The 24,418-nt window shown below is 37.7% G+C and overlaps 1 protein-coding gene across 2 annotated transcripts in view; it reads right to left on the reverse strand.

The window, feature by feature from the left end:
* ETFQO (electron-transfer flavoprotein:ubiquinone oxidoreductase) overlaps window positions 1-24,418 on the reverse strand; it is a 428,724-nt gene that overhangs the window by 86,706 nt on the left and 317,600 nt on the right. For both annotated transcript variants that reach the window (XM_089421080.1, XM_089421077.1), the window contains 4 exons: window positions 3,020-3,144; window positions 2,808-2,857; window positions 2,154-2,220; window positions 1,948-2,027 (listed from right to left, as the gene is read on the reverse strand). In XM_089421080.1, the coding sequence (XP_089277206.1) occupies window positions 1,948-2,027; window positions 2,154-2,220; window positions 2,808-2,857; window positions 3,020-3,144 (322 nt within the window). The remainder of the gene's footprint in view (window positions 1-1,947; window positions 2,028-2,153; window positions 2,221-2,807; window positions 2,858-3,019; window positions 3,145-24,418) is intronic.

Genomic DNA, 24,418 nt, shown 5'->3' on the forward strand with positions numbered 1-24,418 from the left:
ACTCCAATCTGCCCCACGGAACCCCAATGTCAACCTCTCTCTGGCCCAGCGTTAGCCCAGTGTCACCCTGGCTTGGCCTGCGTCAGCCTCTGGAGGCACTGCGTCAGTCCTCTGGCCCTCTATGTCAACCACGCTGGCCCGCTAAGGCACTGTGTAGCTCCTGGCTAGCTCTGTGTGAGCCCTGGTTAGCTCTGCTTGAACCCTTGGCTGCTTCTGCGTCTCATTCTCCAGCTACCGCACTGATCCTCCTAGTGCTATCTCTGCCCCTCTGCTTTTGTATTCACTTCCCCTCAGCTGCAATTCTGATCACTCTCTCAACTTTCTCAACAAACCTAGCCCCAGAAAGTCGAAATCTTGATATCTTGGTGTGTTCTCCAAGTGAACCTCAAGCTTCCTCTTATACTTTTCTTGTTGACAAATCAATGACCGAGATTAAGTCCCTAATCAACAGCTAAGATTAGATCTGGCTTGATCCATGACTTTTGGACCATTCTAACACAATTTTATATTAATTCACATTAATATTTTATTTTCCCTAAGTTTAGACTTAGAGACTTCATTAAGAGTATTAATTATTTTAATATCTCCCAAACTGTTTAGAATCTGCCCAAACCCTTTCTGGGTATTGGAGATCTCATGTGCCTTAGCCTCTCCACCAATATTCGTGGCTAGAGCACATTCGATGCTACCCCAAATCAACATTTGGCAGTAATAACTCTTCTTCGGAAGCAGATATTCGAAAAGTCTGCTCCGCGAAAACTCTCCAACGCCTCTATGAGGAAGTGCATCAGCCCTCCTGGGTTCTGCATCAGCCTGAAACCCTTTGCGTCAGCCCTGTTAGGCTCTATGCAACCTCTCTGGCCCTCTACGTCATTCACTCCGGCCCTCTAGCCCTCTGCGCTGTCACTTTGGCTCTTGCTGGCTCTGTTTCTGCCTCTGAGTTGGTCTTCTGACACTATCTCTGCCTCTCTACTATGCACTCAATGCCCCTTGCTGCAACTCTAATCACTAGTTCGATTTCTCTTAGAAAACCCCGCTTTAGAAAATCGAACTCACTGATCAATCTGGTGTATCTCTAACTAACCCTCAAGCCTCCTCTTATACTTTTCCTATTGAGTCTTCAATGGCCGAGATTACATCTCTAATCAACGACTAAGATTAGATTTGGCTTGATCCATGTCATTTAGAACCTTCTAACCCAGTTTTATATTAATACCCATTAATATTTTTATTTTTCTAAATTTAGACTTAGGAACCCATTAAAAATATTAATTATTTTAATATCTCCTTCACCAGGTAGAATTTCCCCAAACCATTTCTGGGTCTTGGAGATCTCATGTGTTTTAGCCTCTCCACCAATTTTCATGGCTAGAGCACATCCAATGCTACCCCAAATCAACACTCGAAACTTGCCCCCAAGGCCACACTTAGTGGATTAGAGATTTTTCCACATAGTTCAAAGTTGTAGATTAGGTTGCAACACATCTAACACAAGGATAAAAAGGAAAGGGTTCTTATAGATTAAAATGACTATTCAACCAATGAATCTTATCAATTCACTACATCTCCTACATCCTCTGCTCTAATAGATTGTGCGATTGCCATGCTGGCACTAATTCATGGCTTTAAAATTCTGAGCATGGCTATGGCATGGAAGCTCCCAAATTTTGCAGGTGCAATAGAGAAATTCTACCCTTGTAAACAGCAAGACTAACTAGACCAACCAATCCGTTAAAGCAAGTGAAAAGGCAAGATACCAGATTATGGAAGCAACAATTTCAATCCATGCACTTGAAACATGATTAGTATACAACAGGGAATCTCAATTTACTCTTTTTTCATTCTCCAGGAATAAATTTTTAAAAACTCAAAAGTAGTCACCCTCTTTTACATTTTCCTACTACGATTTTAGTTCTACATCTGCAAAATCTTAAATTAAATACCAACCTGTATAATGAGGTAAGCAAATCGAATGACACAACTCCATCTGGTTTTGGGTATTTAATGGGTTTATGCATCTCTGCAAGCTGAAAATGTATACATAACATATTCATATCAAAAGAACTGATGCATGTGCTTGATAGCTTGCCACAGCTGCAATTAGACACCATTTAAAGGTCTACCAGAATAATGGAAATCAAATAAATTTTTACCTCAGTTGCCTCATGATCATGTTTTCCATGTTTGAGTGTCAATGGTAATCTTCCCTTCATAATATAGCTGACACGAAAACAGAGATCATATCAAATCATTATAGGAAATTGATTTCTAAAATGCTACAATCAAAAACTTGAGAACCATCCACCTCAAAAATCCCATCACAGGAGAAATTCTTTGCTACAATTTAAGATTACACAAAATGAAGTACAGTATTGAATGAATTCTACAAGCAATACATATATATAAGATTAGATATCCCTCACAAGAATTCAATTTTTTATACACCTAACATCCGAACTCTCATTTCTATTAAATCCATTTCTTTATCATTGAACACTTAATTTCACATGAACTATTTTCTATTGAGAAATCAAGTTCTATTTTTCTGAGGTATTTGATCAGCCTTGGATGATATTCTGTTATTAAATCAAATGTATTGTACACTGGATCTCCACTCCAGCATGTACATCATTTTATGGACCTAACAGGAATGTACATCCATATCATGTTCATGATGAAAAGGCTGATCACAGTGAAAGACAAAACTAGAGGTTCAACATACTAAATGAACACAAAGCATAAGAACAATAAAATTATCATATCCAGAAAGGAAGTAAAATTCAAGGTAATAATAGCTCAAATCTTACTGTTCCAAAGCAGAAATACCCAATCCTGGAATCAATCCATAGTTGAATGCCTAGAGAGAGATAAAACAAGAAAACCATCAAGAATTTGCAATAAAAACTATGTGGGAAATGTAAAGATGAACATATTGGATTCGCAGTTTGATCATAGTAACATGTACTCCTTAGAAATACCCATTATTATGGGTTAAGAAATAAAGGCACAGTGTTCACACCGGACGTATATTTCGGACTCTATAAAGTTCATCCCATATCCATGACTTCTTTAGTATGTCCCAGTACACTTCCATATCTGCTCCATTGCATAGTACATCAAATGCTGCTTCAGCAGCAAGCATACCTGGGAAGTATAAATAAACATGAAACCTGTTATTGGCTCACATCAGCTTTATATCAGCCTGGACAAGCATTTTTAAATATAACAGGAAGAAAAGAAAAGTCAGAAAGAAGACGGGCTGAGAAAGGGGCATGCCTAATTGTGTTACTAGCTAATTTCAATGTCCATGCTAGAAGCAATTGAAAATTCCTACAAAGAGCTGAACCAAATCTCCCCAAGGATAAAAGAAACTTCATAAAATACCATCATATTTATGAGGAAATGCTCAAGAGAAAAACAATTAGTCATTTCCTATTTGCACATGGCTACAGCAATCCTCAATGAAATTGAAGAGAGTCAATTTGGAAGTTATCATACAAACCCACAAGCATGTCGTCTGGCCAATTTTTTTCACAACTGGCAATCAATCTTGGACAATCTATATATTCTCATGAGAAAACATGAGTACAAAAATTTCAGCATCAAAAGTACTCTAATTTAGATGTGCACATTCAGCATAAAAGAGGTACAGAAAGCAATTATCAATCAGAAGGATATGCTCATGGTAAGAAACAGAAGATGAGTTAGCAACAATCTACACGTGAAACAAGAATCTGGAGAAAGAATTGAACTAGGGGCATTGCATTAGTTAGACCTTGAAAAATCTAATTTTAATACAGGAAAAACCTTCATGGCAGTTCCTATTGCTATTTGGATTAGACCGATCTTATTTTACTATGATTATATTCAGAATTATCAACTGCCATCGAAACATGGCCAAAAGCAGTACCTCTGTCTAACATAAATGCCATTGAGTATTTGTTGTTGTTATCTATAAATCTAAAGTTATGATTAGAGTATATTTGACTATGATAGCAGCTGATCTTGCTTTTGATACCTTATTGTACAGATTCTGAATGTTAGTTCTGATCTCTTTGGGGATCCTATGACTGTCAAATTTTGATCCATTTGCATTCATATGCATGCAAGGTGTCTGTCCCTTTCCATATCTTATGTTCTTTATATTGTCTCAATATAAATCTATGAAGATTTTTCTCTCCGAAAAAAAAATATAATTAAAGTATTGAAGTTTGAATTAGTGAATTTAAAATTTTGAAATTTAAGTTGCCAATGCTAAACTGGAACTGTGATTGTGACTTTGTCGTTATTAAGGAGATCAATGCCAAGAGTGTACTTGATAGATGCTTAAAAGGAAAGTACTTGAAAATGTAGAATGCCTTCAAGATAAAATGCACTTGAAATTGAAATAACAACTGCCCACAAGTTAACAATGCTTTGAAAAGTAAAGTGGCAATAAGAAGATAAATCAAGTACAAAGTGCTGGAAAATAAATGTGATGGAGTGCTTCTTGGTTTATTTTAATTAATCCTAATCTAGAGCAAGTTTCAATAAACTCCGGTTCCCAGACCTCACCCTCGCCCGGGCCCTAATCTCAAAGTGAGGAGACAATAGGGGTGGAGGGTCCCTATCGTCCGGATTACATTTTCTTGCCTTGAAGCTTCTTGATTGCCAAATCTATTGATAGTTGGATATATTCTCTTACATGTAAGTACAAACTTAATGCTATTTCCTTTTACCTTGTCGCATACATTGATAATGGGATTTTCGCTATTTTAGGGCTAATTGTTGCATGCATTTACTGCTAGATTGTGGAATTATGTTTCTATATAGCATATCTCTATGTATGGGCCATGTATGATGAATGAATTTTCCTAGAGATCGAATTCATCTTGATAAGCCATCTTGATTTGCAAACAAAGTATAAATGCTTTAAGGTCACTCTCGTTTGCCCTAATGCCAAATGAAGTTGTCCTTAAAGCCTCCTTGAGCTAGAAATGAAACCCATTCTCATTATTCTTCTTAACTCCATATCCCCAAAGGAATTAGGCACTAGTCCACAATAAGGTGATCACCCTAAACCATTTTTCTTCACCTTTTCCTCTCTCTCTAGGTCTAGCCACTCTAGGCCACCTAGGGCATCATTTTCCCAACAAAATGCCCATAAAAAAAGTTCGATCTCCTGGCCTCTCCTGTGCCAGTGTGTCCTCAAGGTCTCATCCAAATTTGAAGAAATTCTGATAGTGGTATTGTGAGATATCCCAAGCCCTAACCCTGAGATCAAACTTTGCCCCGGGTTTCCCTAGGCTAACACCTCATAGGATCATTCTAGCATCATTAAGTGGAAATTCTTTCTTTGATCCTTTTCCCCTCATTGCTTGGGTTAAAATCATCATTGGTTGCTAAACTCCCTCCTCTTAACCTAAGCTGGATCCACTTGGTCCCATGTGGTCCCATTTCTCATCGAACCCAATTCTTCAAAGACAACTTGAGAATCCAAGTTTTCCAAGAATTTTGGGGATCGGGGAGCTCCTTCATAAGTCACACTCCTTTAACCTTGCCCTTAAATCCTCAACCCCTTCTCCTAGAAAGCCTTGTACCTTGCTTAAGAAGCAAGCAAGCCCCTTCTCCTAGAAAGCCTTGTATCTCTATGCTGGACATTTGATGACAATCTAATAGAGGAAAAAATTTGGATGGGTTTTCCCCCTTGTGGGGTTTTTCCCTAGTCTTTGACCAAATACTGTCTCTATTGTTCTTGGTTGTCTACTATTGTGCATTGGTTTATTGTTCTATCTACAATTACTTATTGTTGCTAGAACATTGAAAAAATTTATTGCTAATTGAAGAAGAATTGATATAAGTGATTGTGCTAAGCATAGAACACTGGAAAATTAACATCTTTGAGGCTATGTTGCACGAAACTTCTAGGAAATCGGCGTTTCGGGATATAACCCTACCCGAAACTCCGAAACTCGACCATCATGTAATCATCTATGAGAGTTAATATAGACTTGGTTTTCCTTCTAAATTGTTATCTATGGGTCTTATTCCCTTTTTTATTGCAAGATAATGTGTTATTCACTTATTTATAAATTTCTTTTTATATATATAAACATATATGACGTTTCAACTAACGTTTCCATTTTGGGAGGTGACGTTTCTAAATGTACCTGTTTCAGAAACTCCGAAACGTTTCGGTGCTTCGTGCAACTTAGCTTTGAGGAAAGATAGATGAGAGAAAGGAGTTTGTTTCCTTGGAGAACTTGGGTATGATAAGGCTCCTCAATGTTGGACTTGGATTCTTCTTCTTCTTCTCTAAAATGACTCCAAACTTTTCTAATTCAAAATTTCATCTAGTTGTCCTATATGACAGCAAAAGGAAAAGTTAGCAAATGAGCAAGTTAAAGACTAGAAGTTGATAGAAATCTTAAGCACATGCAATAGGAAAATTTTGTGAAACAAGAGTGATCTAAATGCACTTTTAAACCACACTATTTTTCCCAAGATGGTAGCCCGCGTGACCTCTTGGACAAAATCGGGTCTGTTGTCCCCTAAACTTAGTCTTATTCGCTAGATCTAATAATGTAGCACCAGAGATAGATGAAAGATGTGATACTTAATAGATGGGAGGAATACCAAAGGGTTGAGAAACCCCCTTTGTGTTTTCTTCTTCTGACTTGTCTTTGGCAAGTCCCAAAATGCTTGATAGGAGTCCTTGAATCCTTTTGCTTGGAGTTGGTTCCTTCAACCGAGAAGTTACCCAATTTCAGGCTTCCTAAAACCTGTGTCAAGCTAAAGGCTACACACTTGCAAGAGATTGTTAGCACCAAAGGACTAGCTTGTGCAATGGCAAGAGAGACTTAGCTGTTCAACCAAAAACAACTAAATTCTCTCCTCTCAAGAGCACTTCACTAGCCAAAGATAATTGTAAACTAATTCACAAATATCTATCCAATAACCAGCAAATGATGATAATCAAATCATAAGAAAGATGTATACATTAAAGCACAATAACCAATGAGAACGATTATACCTCAAGGAAACAAGGAGAACATCCACACCAAAGCTTTGAACCCCCAAAGACTTTTTATTGATAGCAATAGATAGTACAAAAGATTGACAGCGTTTCACTAAGCCCAGAACTTCCAACCATTGAAGAATGAGAGCTCATGGGTTACATCTATAAGAAATTGGGAGGAAATCCCAATGAGAATGCATCAAACAAGTGTCATAGGTGAAAATCTCTATGCAAAATCGAATTCTCGAAGTGTGAGACTCAAAACTCCAAGTGGAATCAAGCTGTTGTAGGTGGCATTTGACAACCTGTGTGTATCTCCCTTCGGTGCGCAATGTATTCCTCTTCCAAACCTGCGTACTCCTGTTGTTGGATATGTTTGGACAGAAGTGTGTGGGAGACAAACTCCCTCAAATCGCTGCTCACAAGCTCAGTTAATTTCCACCTCAAACCTGTCAATTAATGCCTGTGCGTATCTCCCTTAATCTGGCCTACGTACTAGTCGTTTGGCTGAGTATAAATGTGGCAGCTACCACATGTAAGGACTAGAGTAGATGGGAGACAAACTCCCTTAAAATTTGTTGTGAAATCTCCACCCAAATCTGATCCAAATCAAGCCTGTGTACTAGCTGTTTCCTTGCCTGCATGGAGTTCCCTTTCCTAGCAGTGCATAGCTCCTTGTGCATGGAAACTTCTTCATGCAACTGGTATGTACGTGGAGCAACAAGGAGGAGTGAGGTGGGGTCTACTCCCCACTCACTTCTCTAAAGTTTTAAATTTAGACTTTAATTCAAAACACAATTAAATTAAATCAAGTCTTTAATAATTCAATGTGTTGCCTTCTTGTCTTGGCTTATTTGCCACTTGGACTTGTGGGCTTTAGGAGGATGCCCAGTCATCATTTAACCTCTCCTGGGAATGGGATTTGACTTGAATTTCATCTACCATGTCATTTCCACTGCTTTTTTACTTGTGGAAATATTTAATTTTTCCACCACCTTTTTTTTTTTAATTTTCATGCCACTTTATCCACTAAACTTAGGAAAAGTGGGTTTTGAGGTGTTAGAAGTGATTTTTTGACCCCCAAAGGGTGTCCTAGAAGAATGTTGACATGGAGAGGATAAATCGAGTACTCATACACCCTCAACATCTTATGGCATCACTTATTTACATTTTACATAAGAATTAATTAAAACTTCTTGTCAAGTGGGAAATTTTTAATTATTAAAATTCCTACCTAGACCTAGTCAAATTCCGGGACACTTTATAGATGACCTAGCATTGTAATATACATCGACTCTAGACACTAGGAGAGACCGAAGGCCCCACCATCAAGCCACACTCTAGCTTTGGGGGTATCTGTGAATGAAAAAGCTCAGCTAGTTATTTGACATTAAAAAACGCAAATAATCAGCTAAGTGAAAAAAACACTCTAGAGTGGACTCATTTGATGACAAGGTCCCAAGTCGCCTAGACCTGTTACAAAGCTTTTTTCATCATGCTAGTGACATTTTTACAGTTCCCCATAGGATTGCAGAATTTGAAAACAAAATGTAGAGAGAGGAGAGAGAGGGAAGTTGGAATGCCCTGCTGACTTCTAGAACTTTGAAAAAATTTGATGTGTACTTTGTGCCTTGGGCTATGGAGTCTTCATAACATCTACCAAGTGCAACTCAGCAGTCAACACCTGTCATATGCTTCAACACTCCGCTATCAACGAACCATGCACCTTCATCAATGGCACCCTTGGAGAAATGAGAAACCAAAGCAAAGTCTTCCTCAAACCTTCTTGAGAAGTCATCTAGCTTGGTTGAAGATGTAGCAACCATAGTTATCTCCTTCTTCTTCTCATTATTTCCCTTTTTCCAGCATGAAGACTTACTCACAATATGATCATGCTCACCACGTGTAACATTTCGCCTTCCTCAAGTCTTTCTTCACTTTGCCCTTTATCTTTATTGCAAGAGCCACATTCTCTTCATCAGAATTCTTCTCACAAAGATCCTCGTCCATCAGTTCCTCTTGGATTAAGTTGTCCCATAACCTGTTCTAATCTGGCAGCGTATCTCAAGCAACAATCCCTTTGATAAATGGCTTCCATTCCTTGATGAAGCCCTTCAAAGCAATCCTCACTAACTCAAAATATGGAACGTTATCTCTAATGGTAGCTAGCTCATTACAAACTTGAGAAATCCTCGTCAGATATGAAGCCACACGCTCGCCATCCAACATCTTGGTGTTCTTGAGCTTCTCTCTCAATACCAACAACCGATTCTCATTCCTTTTCTGGAACAAGTCCTAAAGATCCTTTCACGTCTCATGTGCAATGTTCTTCTTGGTCAGATTGTTAATTTTCCTAAGGGCTATATTGTTCTTTGCTTAAGATAATCACATTATATAATTTACCATTTGAATTCACCCCACAACATTATAACATCATTACATCATATTCAATCATGTAGAAAGAACAACATCATTACTAATAAAGTGGAACAAAAAAGGAACATCAGAAGAAAAGCATGCACACAAAGAGACCAGAATTTGGTTAGAGACTAGGCCAAAACCCCACAAGAGGGAAAACCCAGAATCAAATCTTCTTCTTCTATTAGATTTAATCAATTGTACAATTGAGATATAAAGTACATCCATAGAGAGATATATCAAAAACATTTTTACCACTCACTTCTCAGAATCAAAGCCATATCAACAGGGCCTCTGCATATTAGGGTTTCACTTCAAAGTGACAAGGACTCTACACATGCTCAAGAATACATAAAGTGATGTCAATAATGCTTTGCACTACACTTGTCATTCCAATACATATATAGCTGATATCTAAGACCATTCATCTACAGTTGGAGCTCAAGACATATTAAACATATATAATACCTTCGTTCTACATATAATGCTATACCTCTTCCTCTGGAATGTAACAATGCCATAGAGCCGAGTCCAATACTGCTATAGTGCCAAGATCAATATTGCTCATACATAATATTCTACTGTGTGAGATCATGAGGATAAATAATACCGTGTTTGTGGGAGGCCATGTATAATACTGAAATGTAGTGTGATCAGAAGTTACATTGAGTTGTGTGTATACATAATACTAAGCTGCCACGCATGCTGAGATGCCATACATGTTTAACTAGACTGTAATGTTAATGATGCCATAATTATAACAATGATGAACTGTTATGCAATTAATATATAACAGTGATGGCAATAAAGTTATACATATTTAGAGGATCAACACCATACTTACACTTGTGATGCCATACATATATATCACATACCATACATCATAGGTGACAAATGCGTTGATCCAATCAGTGTGCGATGAGCCATAGTGCGAATGCCAAAGTGAGACCATAGCAGAGGATGCCATTTTTTTATCAAGACCATTCTGAGATGCCAAGACCATACCAACAAACCATAAGCAAATATTTATGAGTCAAGACTATGGCGTAGAGACCACTTAACCAAGATTATGTATACGAATACCACTGTGCCAAGATTATATAGCTGAGATCAATATATAAACTGAGAACTTAACACAAAAGTGTAACACAAAGATGTGATGCAATTTATTCATTGAATAGAGGACAGAGCCACTGTAATTATTTGAGACAGTGGTTCCGTGGCAAAAGGTGCCACCGAGACTCTGTACATGTGAATCTTCCCAACAACAAACCACAGAAACGATGTCGTAGATTAAAGTGTGATATATAATGTTGAAAATCAATTTCTTTTGTTCCTCCGATGTGTCTCTCAAATGAAACACAAATGTTCTTTATATATGATTTGATGAGTGACTTTGGGTGTTAATGCGGTCCTAATAGAGAAGTCGACTTGGAGTGAAATTTAGATTTTACTCTTAACATTTTCTCTCTTCTTTTTTTTTTGTTTTCTTTTGACCATTTTTTTAAATCTTGCTTAGGGTACAATGGACCTTCTTTTGCAACAGAAGGGTTTCCCTCGGGGAAATTTGTTTCGACGCTACCGATTTTAACACTCCCTCTCAGCTAGGGAGAAATTTCCATTTGCATCATAGGTCTTATTTGCATCATGACGAATCTTAAATGTACATACGGAAGACAGACATTAGTATCATCAATAACTCCCATCTCATATCATCTCAAGAAAGATGAAGAATCCATAACCGATGATAGGGGAGATCAGTCCTCAAACACTACTAGACTCCAACCCAATTCATGTTACCTTCATCTCTATTATATCAACAAACACTTTGATCATCAGTTGAACAATCTCAATCCAATAGAAGAAGAAGAAGAATCATCATCATAGGGGAATCCATCTCAACCCACCTCATCATCATAGAGGAGAATTTGGCTTCCATCATGTATCCAATAATCAATACAGTCATCTGAAATAGAATCATTATTGTCATCAAGTCATATCTCGACTTGACTCATCTCAGCTTCTTCCAACTATTGAACAATCTTGAATTTGAAGAAGAATTGATTTGATAGGATAGGGCTAAGGGGAGCCTAGCTCAACCCACAACAACATCGAAGAGCTTAGCTCAATCTGGAACAATATCAGGGAGCCTTGCTCAACCTAGAACCATATCGGGGAGCTAAAGCTACCACCCTCTATCAAGCAATAGGCGAGATACAACTTACCAAGCAAGGATCACAACCATCCCATTATGCAGTCAATTGGTGAAATACCACTAACCATAAGAGGTAAGAATCACAACCATCCTACTGTCTATCGATCTTCCCAGTAATGACCCTAGAAAGTCATGTGGTAGAACACTTGCATCATAATCTCAGCTTGCGTGAGATGCCCGACTTACCAATGGTAAGGATAACACGCCCCAAGCCTCATCAACCCATTGGCTAGATGGGGAGGGCAATCCCAACAAACCCGATTTGTGGGTATGATGCCAACTGGGGTATACTCTGCTAATCCTGGTAGGGGGAGATACCCGACTTGTCATGAAAGACAAGGATCACACAAACCCCTATAGTGACAATAGGGGAGATACCCGACCTACTACAAGACAAGAGTAATGATCATACATACCTATTATCCAAAGATCCCTCAACCCCAAGAGCGTTCAATGCTCCATTCCACACCCTGGAAGCTCAACAAGGGGGAAGAGCTATGCTCAGTGTTCTCGATCAGCGAGGACCCCGTCCTCTCATCAATGCCTTCACTAGGCTTCCGACTGTTAGTCCTAGCCATAGTGCATGATACTGAGAGATCATCAGGTCAACCGTAATCATACATGTTGTAACTCAAGAATTCAAATGTATGTATGCTTGTCAATCAAGAAGGTGGTCTCATGCCTTTTTCTGCATCATATGTTGGATATTTGATCTGTCATGAAACACATGATTTTTTGCATGTTGAATCTCACAATAACTCATAGTCGAGCCCAACATATAAATAGCTTTCAAAGAGCTTGCAACCAGTCATCAATGCATACAAAGTGCTCATATTCAGCATCAGCTCAAACAACCCATTAAAGAGTTCAATCATGCAACTTTATGTAGTACCAAGAGCAGCAGTTTTCTGTTTTCCCTGTTATATAGGACATCAAATCAAATATTATGTTAGAGCAAATATATGTCATAAATAAAAGAATACCTTATTCATTCTGTCTCCCTCACATATAGGGAGGCAACATTCACAACCCTAAGCTTCTCTTCATACAACAACATTGTCTTAATCTGTGGAGATGTCTTTGTCTCAAACTCTATCTAACTTAGAGTGCATAATGTAAATCAAGAATTCAGCTCATCATGGAAATCTATCAAAATTGTATTTGAAGAGGAGGCTCTTACGACTGCTTCAGTGTAGTCCATTATGCTAAGCATACTTCCCTTTACACGGAAGCCCTCATCATCTCTTGGCTCCCTCAAGCACTGAATACTAAAGTGGTTCAATCCTTTCATAAATAAGTTGTCAGCACATATAACCAAATATCAAGGACATACCTGCAACTTGAAGAGAGGTAGATGTCTGTATCAGAAGATCATGAGTCCAAATATGCTAAGACCAGAGGGCTTGCTCAAATCCATATGGGACTTTCTTCCATCTTCACATTTTTGAATTATATCATCAAACACTACTTCATCTTAGCAATGGTACTTGTATGAGGACCATATTGCTCTCAATATCAATTTGTTGCCTTCAATCTATTCCCTCTGAATAGGAAGCTTCTTCAATCATCATCAAGATCATAGTTTTCTTCATGTTAGATCATACAAGATTGTTAGATCACGGAATCAAATTGTATCAGTTTCTCATATATATATATATATATATATATATATATATATATATATATACATTAATTACTACCATTACAAGTCATTATCAACTTCTTCAATGAATAAATCGTCAATCATTCATCAAGGGTTAATGTCATCCAATTACAATAGCTAACAAGTATACCCCCATACAATATCAAATCTCTATTACACTATTCAATCATTTTCATTAGAGTTTAACACCATTAAGTCAGGGCATCCATAAAGCAGTTACAACTTATCAAGGCCTTATCAAAATCAATCAAAGAGATAGTCACTTAATCAAGGAGTGAATCTTGAGCATCAATCTTACGACCACACTCTTACCATCAGGGTTACCATGCTCATTACAAACACTATCAACAATATCAAGTTAGTGCAAAAAAAATCATATTAACTGTTACTAATAAGTGCACTCGTATATCACATGTACTAGAAAATATTGAGGGTGTTATTTGTCATACCTCAAGGCTTAACTAGCATCAGTGTTACTTGGGAGCGGGAGCGAAAATAGGAGCGGGAGCGAAAGCAGGGAGCGAGAGGGAAAACGGGAGCGAGAGCGACATTTTCAGAAGCTCCCGGTTTGGGAGCGAATCCCAGAGCGATTTTTTTAATATATATATATATATATATATATATATATATATATATTTTTTATATTTTTGATACATATATGTCAACAAAAACATGTAGAATGGTGAATTAGATATAAAAAACATAAAAAAACATAGATTGATCATTGAACCATATCACATCAATCATCTAGAAGTTATAATCTTCATCAACCATGTCCACAAGTTAGTAACATACATATTACAACTGCAACATATTGAGTCTCGTGAATCATGATTCATCAAATTCAATCTTAGAGTTTCAACTTCAAGCTTTCAAAATTGAAAATTCAATATATAACATTTATCATCATTGATCACCAAAGTTGTACTTGTAAGCTAAGTTTAACCATTACAAGAAATAATATCTTAGATATTTCTAAGTTCTAACTTTTAACTGTTAACATGAAATGAAATGTTATAAAATGAATTATGAATAATGAAATGAAATGAAACAAATTTAGTCTTTCACGAAGCATCATATTCATAATTCACAATCATTACCAATGAGTTATAATTTCCAACTTCAAACTTCAAACTTTCATTGTCACAGTCATATATTGTTTACAAAAAATATCATTATGATATGAAAGAGTCAAGAGTCAAGGACTCAAGACTCAACAGTTATGAAAACTAATAGAAACTAGAAAAGACAAGTAAACTATAAATCTACATGTGGCCCTTGCCACGAGAGTCTCCTGTATGAGCAGGTCGTGGTGGTCTTCTAGGAGTCTCCCGCACAGACTGATGACCAGAACTAGAAGGCACATGCCCTCCACGTGAGGGTGTAGATGGAGGTGGCGATAGCAAAGGAACAAGACTCGGAACTCGAGCACTGTTACTGGATGGTGGAGGTGGCATGGCTGCTGCAGCGGCTTCATCTTCATCCCTTATAAGTTCCTCTTCCAGTTCTTCAAGATGTATAGTGCCATCCTCCAAATTGTCATCCTCTGAGTGGTTGTCCCAAATTTTATATGTGGGATCCTCATAAGCCCGATCACAGTAATGACTCAACAACCTCAAGTTGTAGTGCACATAAACCAAGCTTTCTGCCCGGTTTTCATTGAGTCTGTTTCTTTTCACATTATGTATGAAGTTGTAGGTGCTCCAACACCTCTCTTCAGGAGAAGTATTTACAACCTGTAATAGAACTTTTTTTTCCAATTTTGGCGAAAGTCCCTAGCCGCCATATGTTTCCCACCATGTGAGAGAATCCAATCTGTCTTTGTCTTCCATTGCATGGAAGGTACCAAACAAACCAGTGCCACTGAAGTATCTGCCTATTTCAAGGCGCACAGCTGCACATTCCTTCCTGTCAGGTACCAACTTTTCTAATGCATCCAAATATCCTCTAGTTACCTCTGCATCTAAATGGGGTTTGGTCCTAATCCCACCCCCTAGGGCAGGTTGGCCAAACCAAGATGTAGAGTAGTATTTTGGCATAAGGATATATGCCAAGCAATGTAGTGGAATATTAAGTTTATTCCACTCTACACACACACAATCGTGAATCAATTTGTACAAGTCGGGATCTTTGTTATGAACAATATCTTTTATTTGCCCCAACATGGTATCCATCTGCTCATACACCTCGCCAATCACTGGTTTATCTGTATCCGCAAACCAAATCATGTGATAAACGAGCTTGGTGAAATCCAATACTTGCCTCACACTTGACCAAAACATACCATCAAGAGCGGCCTCCTCCACCAGTTCAAAACCTCGCCCGTCAGCTACATTTGTAGCCCTTTCCTTTAATACCTGCCAGTGTGGACTTGATACCATGCTAGCCAATGACTCTCTTACCTTCAAAAGGCGCCTGAAGGTGAGGTAACAGCTACCAAATCTAGTCTTTGCAATCTTCAAAAACTCCAATCTTGAGTGACTGCGGAAAAGGCCATGGGTATTGCTATGATTTGTAATAAATTTTATCATTTGTTTGACTTTCTTGTACAAATCACCAATCCATTTGTATTGTTTATTTTTGTTCTTAACAACATCATGCATCAAAAGGTTCAATGTGTGAACCAAACACCCAGACCAAAATATGTTGGGGTATTTATCCTGAATAATTGCTCTCGCTGCCTTACAATTAGGAGCATTATCAGTGATGACTTGGATGACATTGTATGGCCCAATACGGTCAATTGTTTCAAGTAATGCTTCTGCAATGTTGATGGCGGTCTTGAACTTATGCATTTAGAAAGATGGCACCACTAACAAACACAGCAAGAACACTTATCAATGGCTTGCCTTTGACATTTGTCCATCCATCAGATACAATGGACACCCCATGGTCAGTCCAAGAACTTGTCATTCTATTCAAAGAATGTGATATTTTTGCTTTTTCATGATCAAGTCCAACAGTTCTTGCCTTGTCATACCCAGGGCTCTTGTATCCTTTAGGGGCATCATTTATGGCAGAAACCATTTCATGCCAATAAGGTGAGCGAAGAACATTGAATGGTATCCCACATGCATAGAGAAACCTGTAAACTTTTGAATCCACATCATTCCTACACCCCTCATCAAGGAACTCTGATATGGTTCTACGCCTTAAAGCTGGTGACACTATGCCTCCATATCCACTACCTTGGGAGGATGCTGAAGGAGTTCTTTGTGCTTGTGATTGTGAGCTTGGTTCAAAGAAACCCCTTGATTTTTTAGATTTGTATTCGGCTTCCTCCTCTTCCCTTATGTATCTGGCTCTATCTACTGCTGACACAGTTGCACAAGTTTTGATTCCTATTTGTTTATCTCCATCCCATGGCCTTTTCCCGCAGAGGTGTTTTCTAGCACAAGTGTATGAACCTGTGTAATTATTGTTGCAATGGGGGCAATGAAATTTAGTGGTTCCACCCCCTTTCCCTGCTTCAGGCCTGTTAACATATTTCCACAATGGGGTTTGGTCTTGTTTAGTTTTTTGAGAGTCATGTTCACCCTCCTCCAGCTCCTCCTCACCGGGGTTTTCATCAAATCCACTTTCTCCAGCTTCTTCATCCCCTTCTTCATTTTGGCCCCTCCGTTTCCTACTCTCCAACACCATAATAACCAGAAAAAGGGACCAAGAAGAGGAAAATGCCAAGAAACATAACCAGGTCCATGATGTTTGATATTTGTAGGCTTTTGAATCTGCAAAATTTAATGGGAATGGGAATGGGAATAGGAATGAGAAAATTAATTTAATTTATTTAGATTAATTAATTTAATTTATTTAGATTAATTAATTTAATTTATTTAGATTCATGATTTATTTACTAAATAAGTTATATATTTACTAAATTACTAAGTAACTAAAGTTTAAACTACTAAATTACTAAGTTACTTACCTCCTTGCAGGCTTGCTCCTTGCTCCTCGGCGCTCGCTCCTCGCTTCTCCTCGCTCCTTTGCTCAATCTCCTTGGCTCTCCTCAACTCATTCAAGTCACATTGAAATATTTTTTGCCCCCCAAGCCTTTTTAAAACAATTTTCTTTTTAAATTAAATTTTTTGGCGTCCGCTGATTTTTTTTTCGCGCAATTCACTCCCGCCGTCACGCGCGTCGCTCCCGGAGCGAAAATTAAAAGCTCGAGAGCGATCGCTCCCGAGCTTTAATTTTCGCTCCGGGAGCGACAGGAGCAACGCTCCCGAAATTGATCCCGATTTTGGCAGGAGCGGAAATTTTTTTATCGGGAGTGCGCTCCTGACCCGCTCCCGCCCGGAGCGCGGATTGGGAGCAAGTTCGGGGGGGGGGGGGCTCCCTTGCAACTCTGACTAGCGGTCTCAATATTACTGCTAAATTGAAACATAACAATTATACATACCTTGTAACAATTAGATACCTTTATAACACATACATTGTCATCCTGCAATATCAAGTTCCTTTACCTGCATCAACTTTCTTCCTCCACAAGCTTTCTTTTCCTACACCTTGTAGTGTCCAAATGATCCTTACGAAGGAACTTCTTACATCTTCATCAAGAAGTTAGAAGTATTATAACACTCAAATATTCATGCAGGAACAACAATAAAATCATAAACCTGAACAAAAAAGTAGTGTTATAATGAAATAGGTCTAGATGATACTTATCTTTAACGAGGGTTGAAGGAAGAGATCAGTTCCCTCTTGAACCTGTCACCAAGAGTCTTCAGAAGAAATACAGTCATTCGCAGGATCCCTATTCCAAGTCCTTCCCTTCTTAACCATGAGGTACCACAGGTCATCAACCATATATCACATATATCATTAAAGGAGGAGATGCCTCAACTACAAACAGTGTATCCAAACACATTGTCTCCTAGAGAGAATCTAGGGTTATATTGAATCTATCATAGATGCTTGTACAACTTTTCACTTATCATGCTAGGGTTTCAAGATTTCAGGTCTTCATCATATCCAAGTCATACTTCTTTAAAGGGGTTCTTCCAAACCCTAATTCCTCTAGCAAGGTTGCCTAGGGTTTTCTTCAAACCCTAGCATTCTTTTAGGTCTCTAACATCGTTACTTCATCATTGGAGTATTCAAGGGGGTGATCTCAATGACTTTTCTTCAGCTCAGCTCTAATACCATGTTAATTTTCCTTAGGGCTAGATTGTTCTTTACTTGAAATAATTTCATTATATAATTTATAAATTGAATTCACCCCACAACATTATAACATCATAACATCATATGCAATTATGTAGAAAGAACAACATCATCAGTAATACAACAAAACAAAAAAGGAACATCAGAAGAAAACCATGCATACAAGACACCGAAATTTGGTCAGAGACCAGGGCAAAACTCCACAAGGGGGAAAACTTGGAATCAAATCTTCTCCTTCTATTAGATTTCATCAATTGTACAGTTGAGATACAAAGTACATTCATAGAGAGATATATCAACAACATTTTTACTGCTCACTGCTCAAAACCAAAGCCATATCAACAAGGCCTTTGCATATTAGGGTTTCACTTCATGGTGACAAGGACTCTACACATACTCAGCTATGTTATCGGATCCGCTAGGAGCAAAATGTGAAACCATCGATCCCCGAATCCGAAACGAACACAGATACAGATCCGCCTAGATCTATCTATGATACACTAGGGCGACAAGTGTAGATGGGATGGGTAACGAAACTGTTGTTACTTGATTGGAGGCGTTTCATTTTGATCGGTGGTGAATTTGGTGGTAGATCTGGCCAATAAACCCCAGGATGCACGCAGTGACTAACCTCAGTTAAGAGCAGTTAACAGTTCTACTCAAACTTTATCCTCATCGGTTAACAATTCGACTCAAACATTATCCTCAATGAATAGTTTGACTCAAAACTTATCCCCACAGGCCTTCTCCATTATAAAACTTGACGATATGAATTGAAATTGTGGTCACGTTGTGTGTTTCTCACTGTTGTTCGAGAGAGGGGTCGAAACTATGGTAACGCTCCGGTCAACTATTGTCCATTGACAAAGACAACTTGGGGATCGATTGCACTGCTGGTCGACTAGCTGCGCAGTTCGAATTCAAAGTCGTTGTGCAGGTGTGTGTGTGTGGTCTGCTATAGTCCTGGTTGTCGTGTGGCAAGTTCCAGGCGTGCTGCAAGTCGTGCGGTGGCAAGTTCTAGGCGTGCTGCAAACCCCAAGTTAATTTCGACTTGTGGCAAGTTCCAGCGTGCCATTCTAGGTTAATTAAGCTTAATGTTTCTATTTCGTTTTTAATATTTGTATTTACGTCAATGTTTTATTGTTTTAATGTTTTCATTGTTATATAGTTTAAAGTTTTGTATAGTTACGATTTAATATTTATATTTGTTATATATATATATATATATATATATATATATATATTTCTTTTCAGATTGTTTATTGTTTATATATATATATATATATTATTGTTTGTGTTAATAATTTATTTCGTTTATTAAAGTTTCATTCGATTATATATTTTTGTTTAAAGTTTTTTTGTTTTGTTTAAATAATCACAAATACATATTTATTATATATTATATACATTAGTTTAATCAAAATTTGGTTTTATATATATTTGTTTTAAGTCTGGTTTTGTTTCAAATAAATAAAAACTAAAATTCAAAAAAACATTCATATATAAAATTTTGAATTTTAGATTTTTTTTTTTTTTTTTTGACACACATATATAAACAATTTAAAATTGTGTTTTCATAGTTATAATTTTATTAATTTATATTTGATTATAAATGCAGCGTTGCAATGTGAAAAGTATGGAACCATCACGGCATGAATCAAGTGAGGAGACAAATATCAATAAAGATCCAAGATCTCCTTTATGGCAGTATGTGGAAATTCTTGGCAAAAACGTTGGGGGTGGTTCGTACAACTAGAGATGTATTGAATGCAATAGCATTCGAAACGGTTCATACACTAGAGTGAAGGCCCATCTCACTGGGCAAACTAAAACAGGGGTGTTGGTATGCACTGGTCCAAATGATCCAAATGGCCAACCTGGGACAGGTTTAAGTCCTGCAAAACTTAAATTTTATGCATGTTTGCAAGAAGTTGTTGATAGGAGGTTCACCAAGGTAAAACCCCTTGTGCAAGCCTCCACAACCATGTCACTATTCCCATCTACACCAACTGTCACAATAACCAGCAGCATTCAATAACCAGGGTAGAGAAGTTGCAGATGAACATGTTGCTCATTTCATCTATGCAAATGGGCTAGTGTTCAACTTGGTGCGCTCTCCTTATTGGCAACAAATGATTAAAGCAGTTAATGAAGCACCAAAAGGATAGAAGAGTCTTGGCTATGAAAAGGTACGCACCACTTTGTTAACATCAGAAAGACAATTTGTGGATAAAACATTACAATCAATCTGTGATACATGGCTAGAAACAAGGGTGTCCATCATTTCTGATGGATGGAGAGACCATAGAAATCGCCCTTTAATTAATGTGATCGCAATATGCCCCCAAGGAGCAATGTTTTCGAAAGCCATTAATTGCAGTGGAGTGGAAAAAGATGCAACATTCATCTCCATAATTCTTATTGATGCAATAGAAAGTGTGAGGTCACAAAATGTTGTCCAAGTTATCACAGATAATGCAAAGGTTTGTAGAGCTACGGCCTGATTGTGGAGGGTCAATATGATCACATCTTCTGGACTCCATGTGCAGTGCATTCATTAAACCTTATGCTTTCCAAGATTGGTGAGATCGAGTGGATCAATGAAATATATGTAGCATCAAAGGAGATCCAAATGTTTATCACCAATCATTCGATGTCCCAAGCCATATATCGGAGTTTTGCAAAGTTGGAGCTACTAAAGGTATTCAATTTTTAATCAATGTTATGCATTATGAGTTTTTAATTTATTTTATTTCTAATTTGAAATTTGACTTATGAAAACACATGTAGGTTGCTGAAACTCGTTTTGCTTCCAACACTTTAGTCATAAAGAGGCTTGTGGAAGTCAGACAAGCATTATAGGCAATGGTCATTGACCCTCTTTGGGAATCATGGAGGACTTCAACTTCTGATAAAGGACAAAGAATAAAGTCTATCATTCTTGATGATGCATGGTGGGACAAGGTCCAATACCTTTTGCAGTTCACAAAACCAATCCTAACCATGATCAAGGTATTTGACACAAATATGCCTTGCTTGGGGGAAGTCTATGAAAACATAGATAGTATGTTGGAGAGGATACGTGAAATTATCAAGGCAAGTGAACGTGACCCCTTTGAAGTATTTTACAATGAAGTGAAAGACATAGTTACCAAAAGGTGGAACACAATGACCACGCCACTACACCTTTTGGCATATGCACTACACCCCAAATATTATCATTCCAAAATATTGTCTTTGCCTGGTAGAGCAGCTCCAAACAGAGATTTTGAAGTGGTACAGGGATATAAGATAGCTTTGAGGAAAATCTATAGGGAAGTGGGAATTGCAAAGGAAGTACGTGAGAATTTGGAGCATTTGTACAATCCATTGGTATCTTTTCAAATCCACTAGCCATGGATGATCGAGGGCATATGGATCCTATTACTTGGTGGGGCTACCATGGTGGTGATAGCACTTATCTCTCAACTCTAGCCACGAGGTTGTTATCACAAGTTGCCAGTTCCTCATCAGCTGAGAGGAACTGGAGTACATATGGCTTCATCCATTCAGTGAAGCGAAACAGATTGGGAGCAGTGAAGGCTGAGGATCTTGTATATGTTCATTCCAACCTTCGCCTTCTATCACATTCTAGTCCAGAGTATAAGAAAGGTCCAAGTAGGATGTGGGATGTGGAACCTGAGATATCTGACTTAAACATGACATTGAATGCCATGACTCACCTTAATCTACTTGAGGATGCTACACAACCAATTCCTACTTCTACAGCAACTTTTGACATTCCTGGTGCACCATCGTCTATTCATGATGTAGAGTTGCAATATGCAAATGATGATGATGTAGACCCATTTCAGGATTTGTAGACAGACCTACTTTATATTATCATGTTAATAAAGTGATCATTGATGAAACACTCATTTTGTATTTACTACTATCGTTTTTTGTATGAGGCAAGATGCATCATTTCAGCGTTCAAATTCATAAATTATCTAATAATTTTAGTCCTAATGTTGTGATTCATGAATGGTTTTGATTTTGAACATCAAAAATATGTTTTAAAAATTAAAAAAATATTATTATATATTTTTCTACTTACCATATCCCGGCCGTATCCGGATCCTGGCTTTTCAAAAATCCAACGGATCTGTATCCGTATCCTAGTAACTTAGATACTCCGGGACACATAAAGTGATGTCAATAATGCTTTGCACTACACTATCATTCCAATACATATATAGCTGAGATCCAAGATCGTTCATCTACAGCTGGAGCTCAAGACATATTAAACATATGTAATGCCTCTATTTTGCACATAACGTTATACCTGTGCCTCTGGACTATAATGATGCCATAGAGCTGAGACCAGTACTACTATAGTGCCAAGGTTAATATTAATCATATATAATATTGTACTATGTGAGATCATGAGGATAAATAATATTGTGTTTGTGGGAGGCCATGTATAATACTGAATTGATGCGTATACATAATACTGAGCTTCCATACATGCTAACATGCCATACATAAAAAGAAAGAAATTATTTTGACGTCCACGAGGCTAAAAATAGCCTATGGGACAAATTGTTTCTTCATCTGCTTGATGTATTCGGTCCTTTTATTGTGAAGCTTCAAAATAAATGCTCCCAGCTTCTTGACAAACCCCTAGCTAAATAGATTATCCCAAGAGATAGCCACCAACATATCTGCATAACTTTCCCTGTTGTCTTTGAAGGCCTCACATTCTAAAATGAAATGTTTTTCTGTTTCCAATTTTTTGGAAGAACAAAAAAATGCATACTCTTTCCTACCACACTTCCTTTAGCCTTTTCCAATGCCCTGTTTCATAATGGAGTTGATCAGAATTAGTCCTTAACTGAGCAATAAGAATTTTGGCTCTCCAAGAGATATTAGCCTCTATGTGTGCTTTTGGTTGATGACTATGAGTGGGATTAAACACTTCAATATAGTAACTTTTCTTTCTTCCTGGCTTCTTATCCCAAGTACACTTGTGGAACTTTTCCATAACAAAAGCTTTTATTTCTTTGATGTTTATGGGACACATGTTCGAGCAAATACCCCATTTACTAAACCATTTGTTATTTTGCTGCATCCAAGTTTTTTTGCTCTTGCACAACCTTAGGCCATCTATCCTCTTCCACTTACTCAATTTCTTTGAAATACCTTATGACTCACACCATAGAAATTGCTTCAATAGGAGAAGCCCATGTTTCACTTAACAAGATATCATAAGGAACTGCACTTTTAATCTTAAATTTGTTTGTAATCAAACGCTTCTGAATTTTCTCAATTTGTCTCCACTACATGTCGGATGTATTGTTGACCCATAGTTCACAACCATAGAGAATCAACAAAATCACTAGAAGCCCAAAAAGAGTTTTAGTGGTTTTCCAATCCCATAACTCTGCCTCTCTACACCTATTTTGAAAAGCATAAAATGCTTTCCAATCCCCTAAAGTTCTTTTCTTTCTACAACAATTCCAGCTTAGATTTTTGTTGAAGTCAATTCCAAGGTATTTGTAATGCGCAACTTCTTCCAGAATGTTGCCTTCAAAGTAGAACTTATGCTGGTTATGTTTTCTTTTCTTAGAGAAGACCACTACTCTCCTTTTGCTGATATTGACTTGCATCCCCACACTTCTAAATAAATGCTCAAGGGATAGTAAGTGCTCTTGCAAACCAAGAGCCAATTTAGCAATCAAAATAAGGTCATTTGCATACAAAAAAAGCCTTATAACAAACTTGCCCAAATAGATACCATCACCCCCTTGTGAATTTACCCACTCATCAATCTTGTCGATATATAAACTAAAAACAGTAGGAGACAGTGGGCAACCTTGCTTGACCCTCATATCGCTTCTAAAACTTTCAGAAATGCCTGCTGAAGTTCTAATTTTGACTTTCAACTCTTCATATAGCCTATGCACAACTGCTCTCAAATGTT

Source organism: Pinus tabuliformis, chromosome 6 (assembly GCF_031772625.1).
Source record: "Pinus tabuliformis cultivar Carrire ecotype Pingquan chromosome 6, CPIR1, whole genome shotgun sequence".
Lineage (NCBI taxonomy): Eukaryota > Viridiplantae > Streptophyta > Pinopsida > Pinales > Pinaceae > Pinus > Pinus tabuliformis.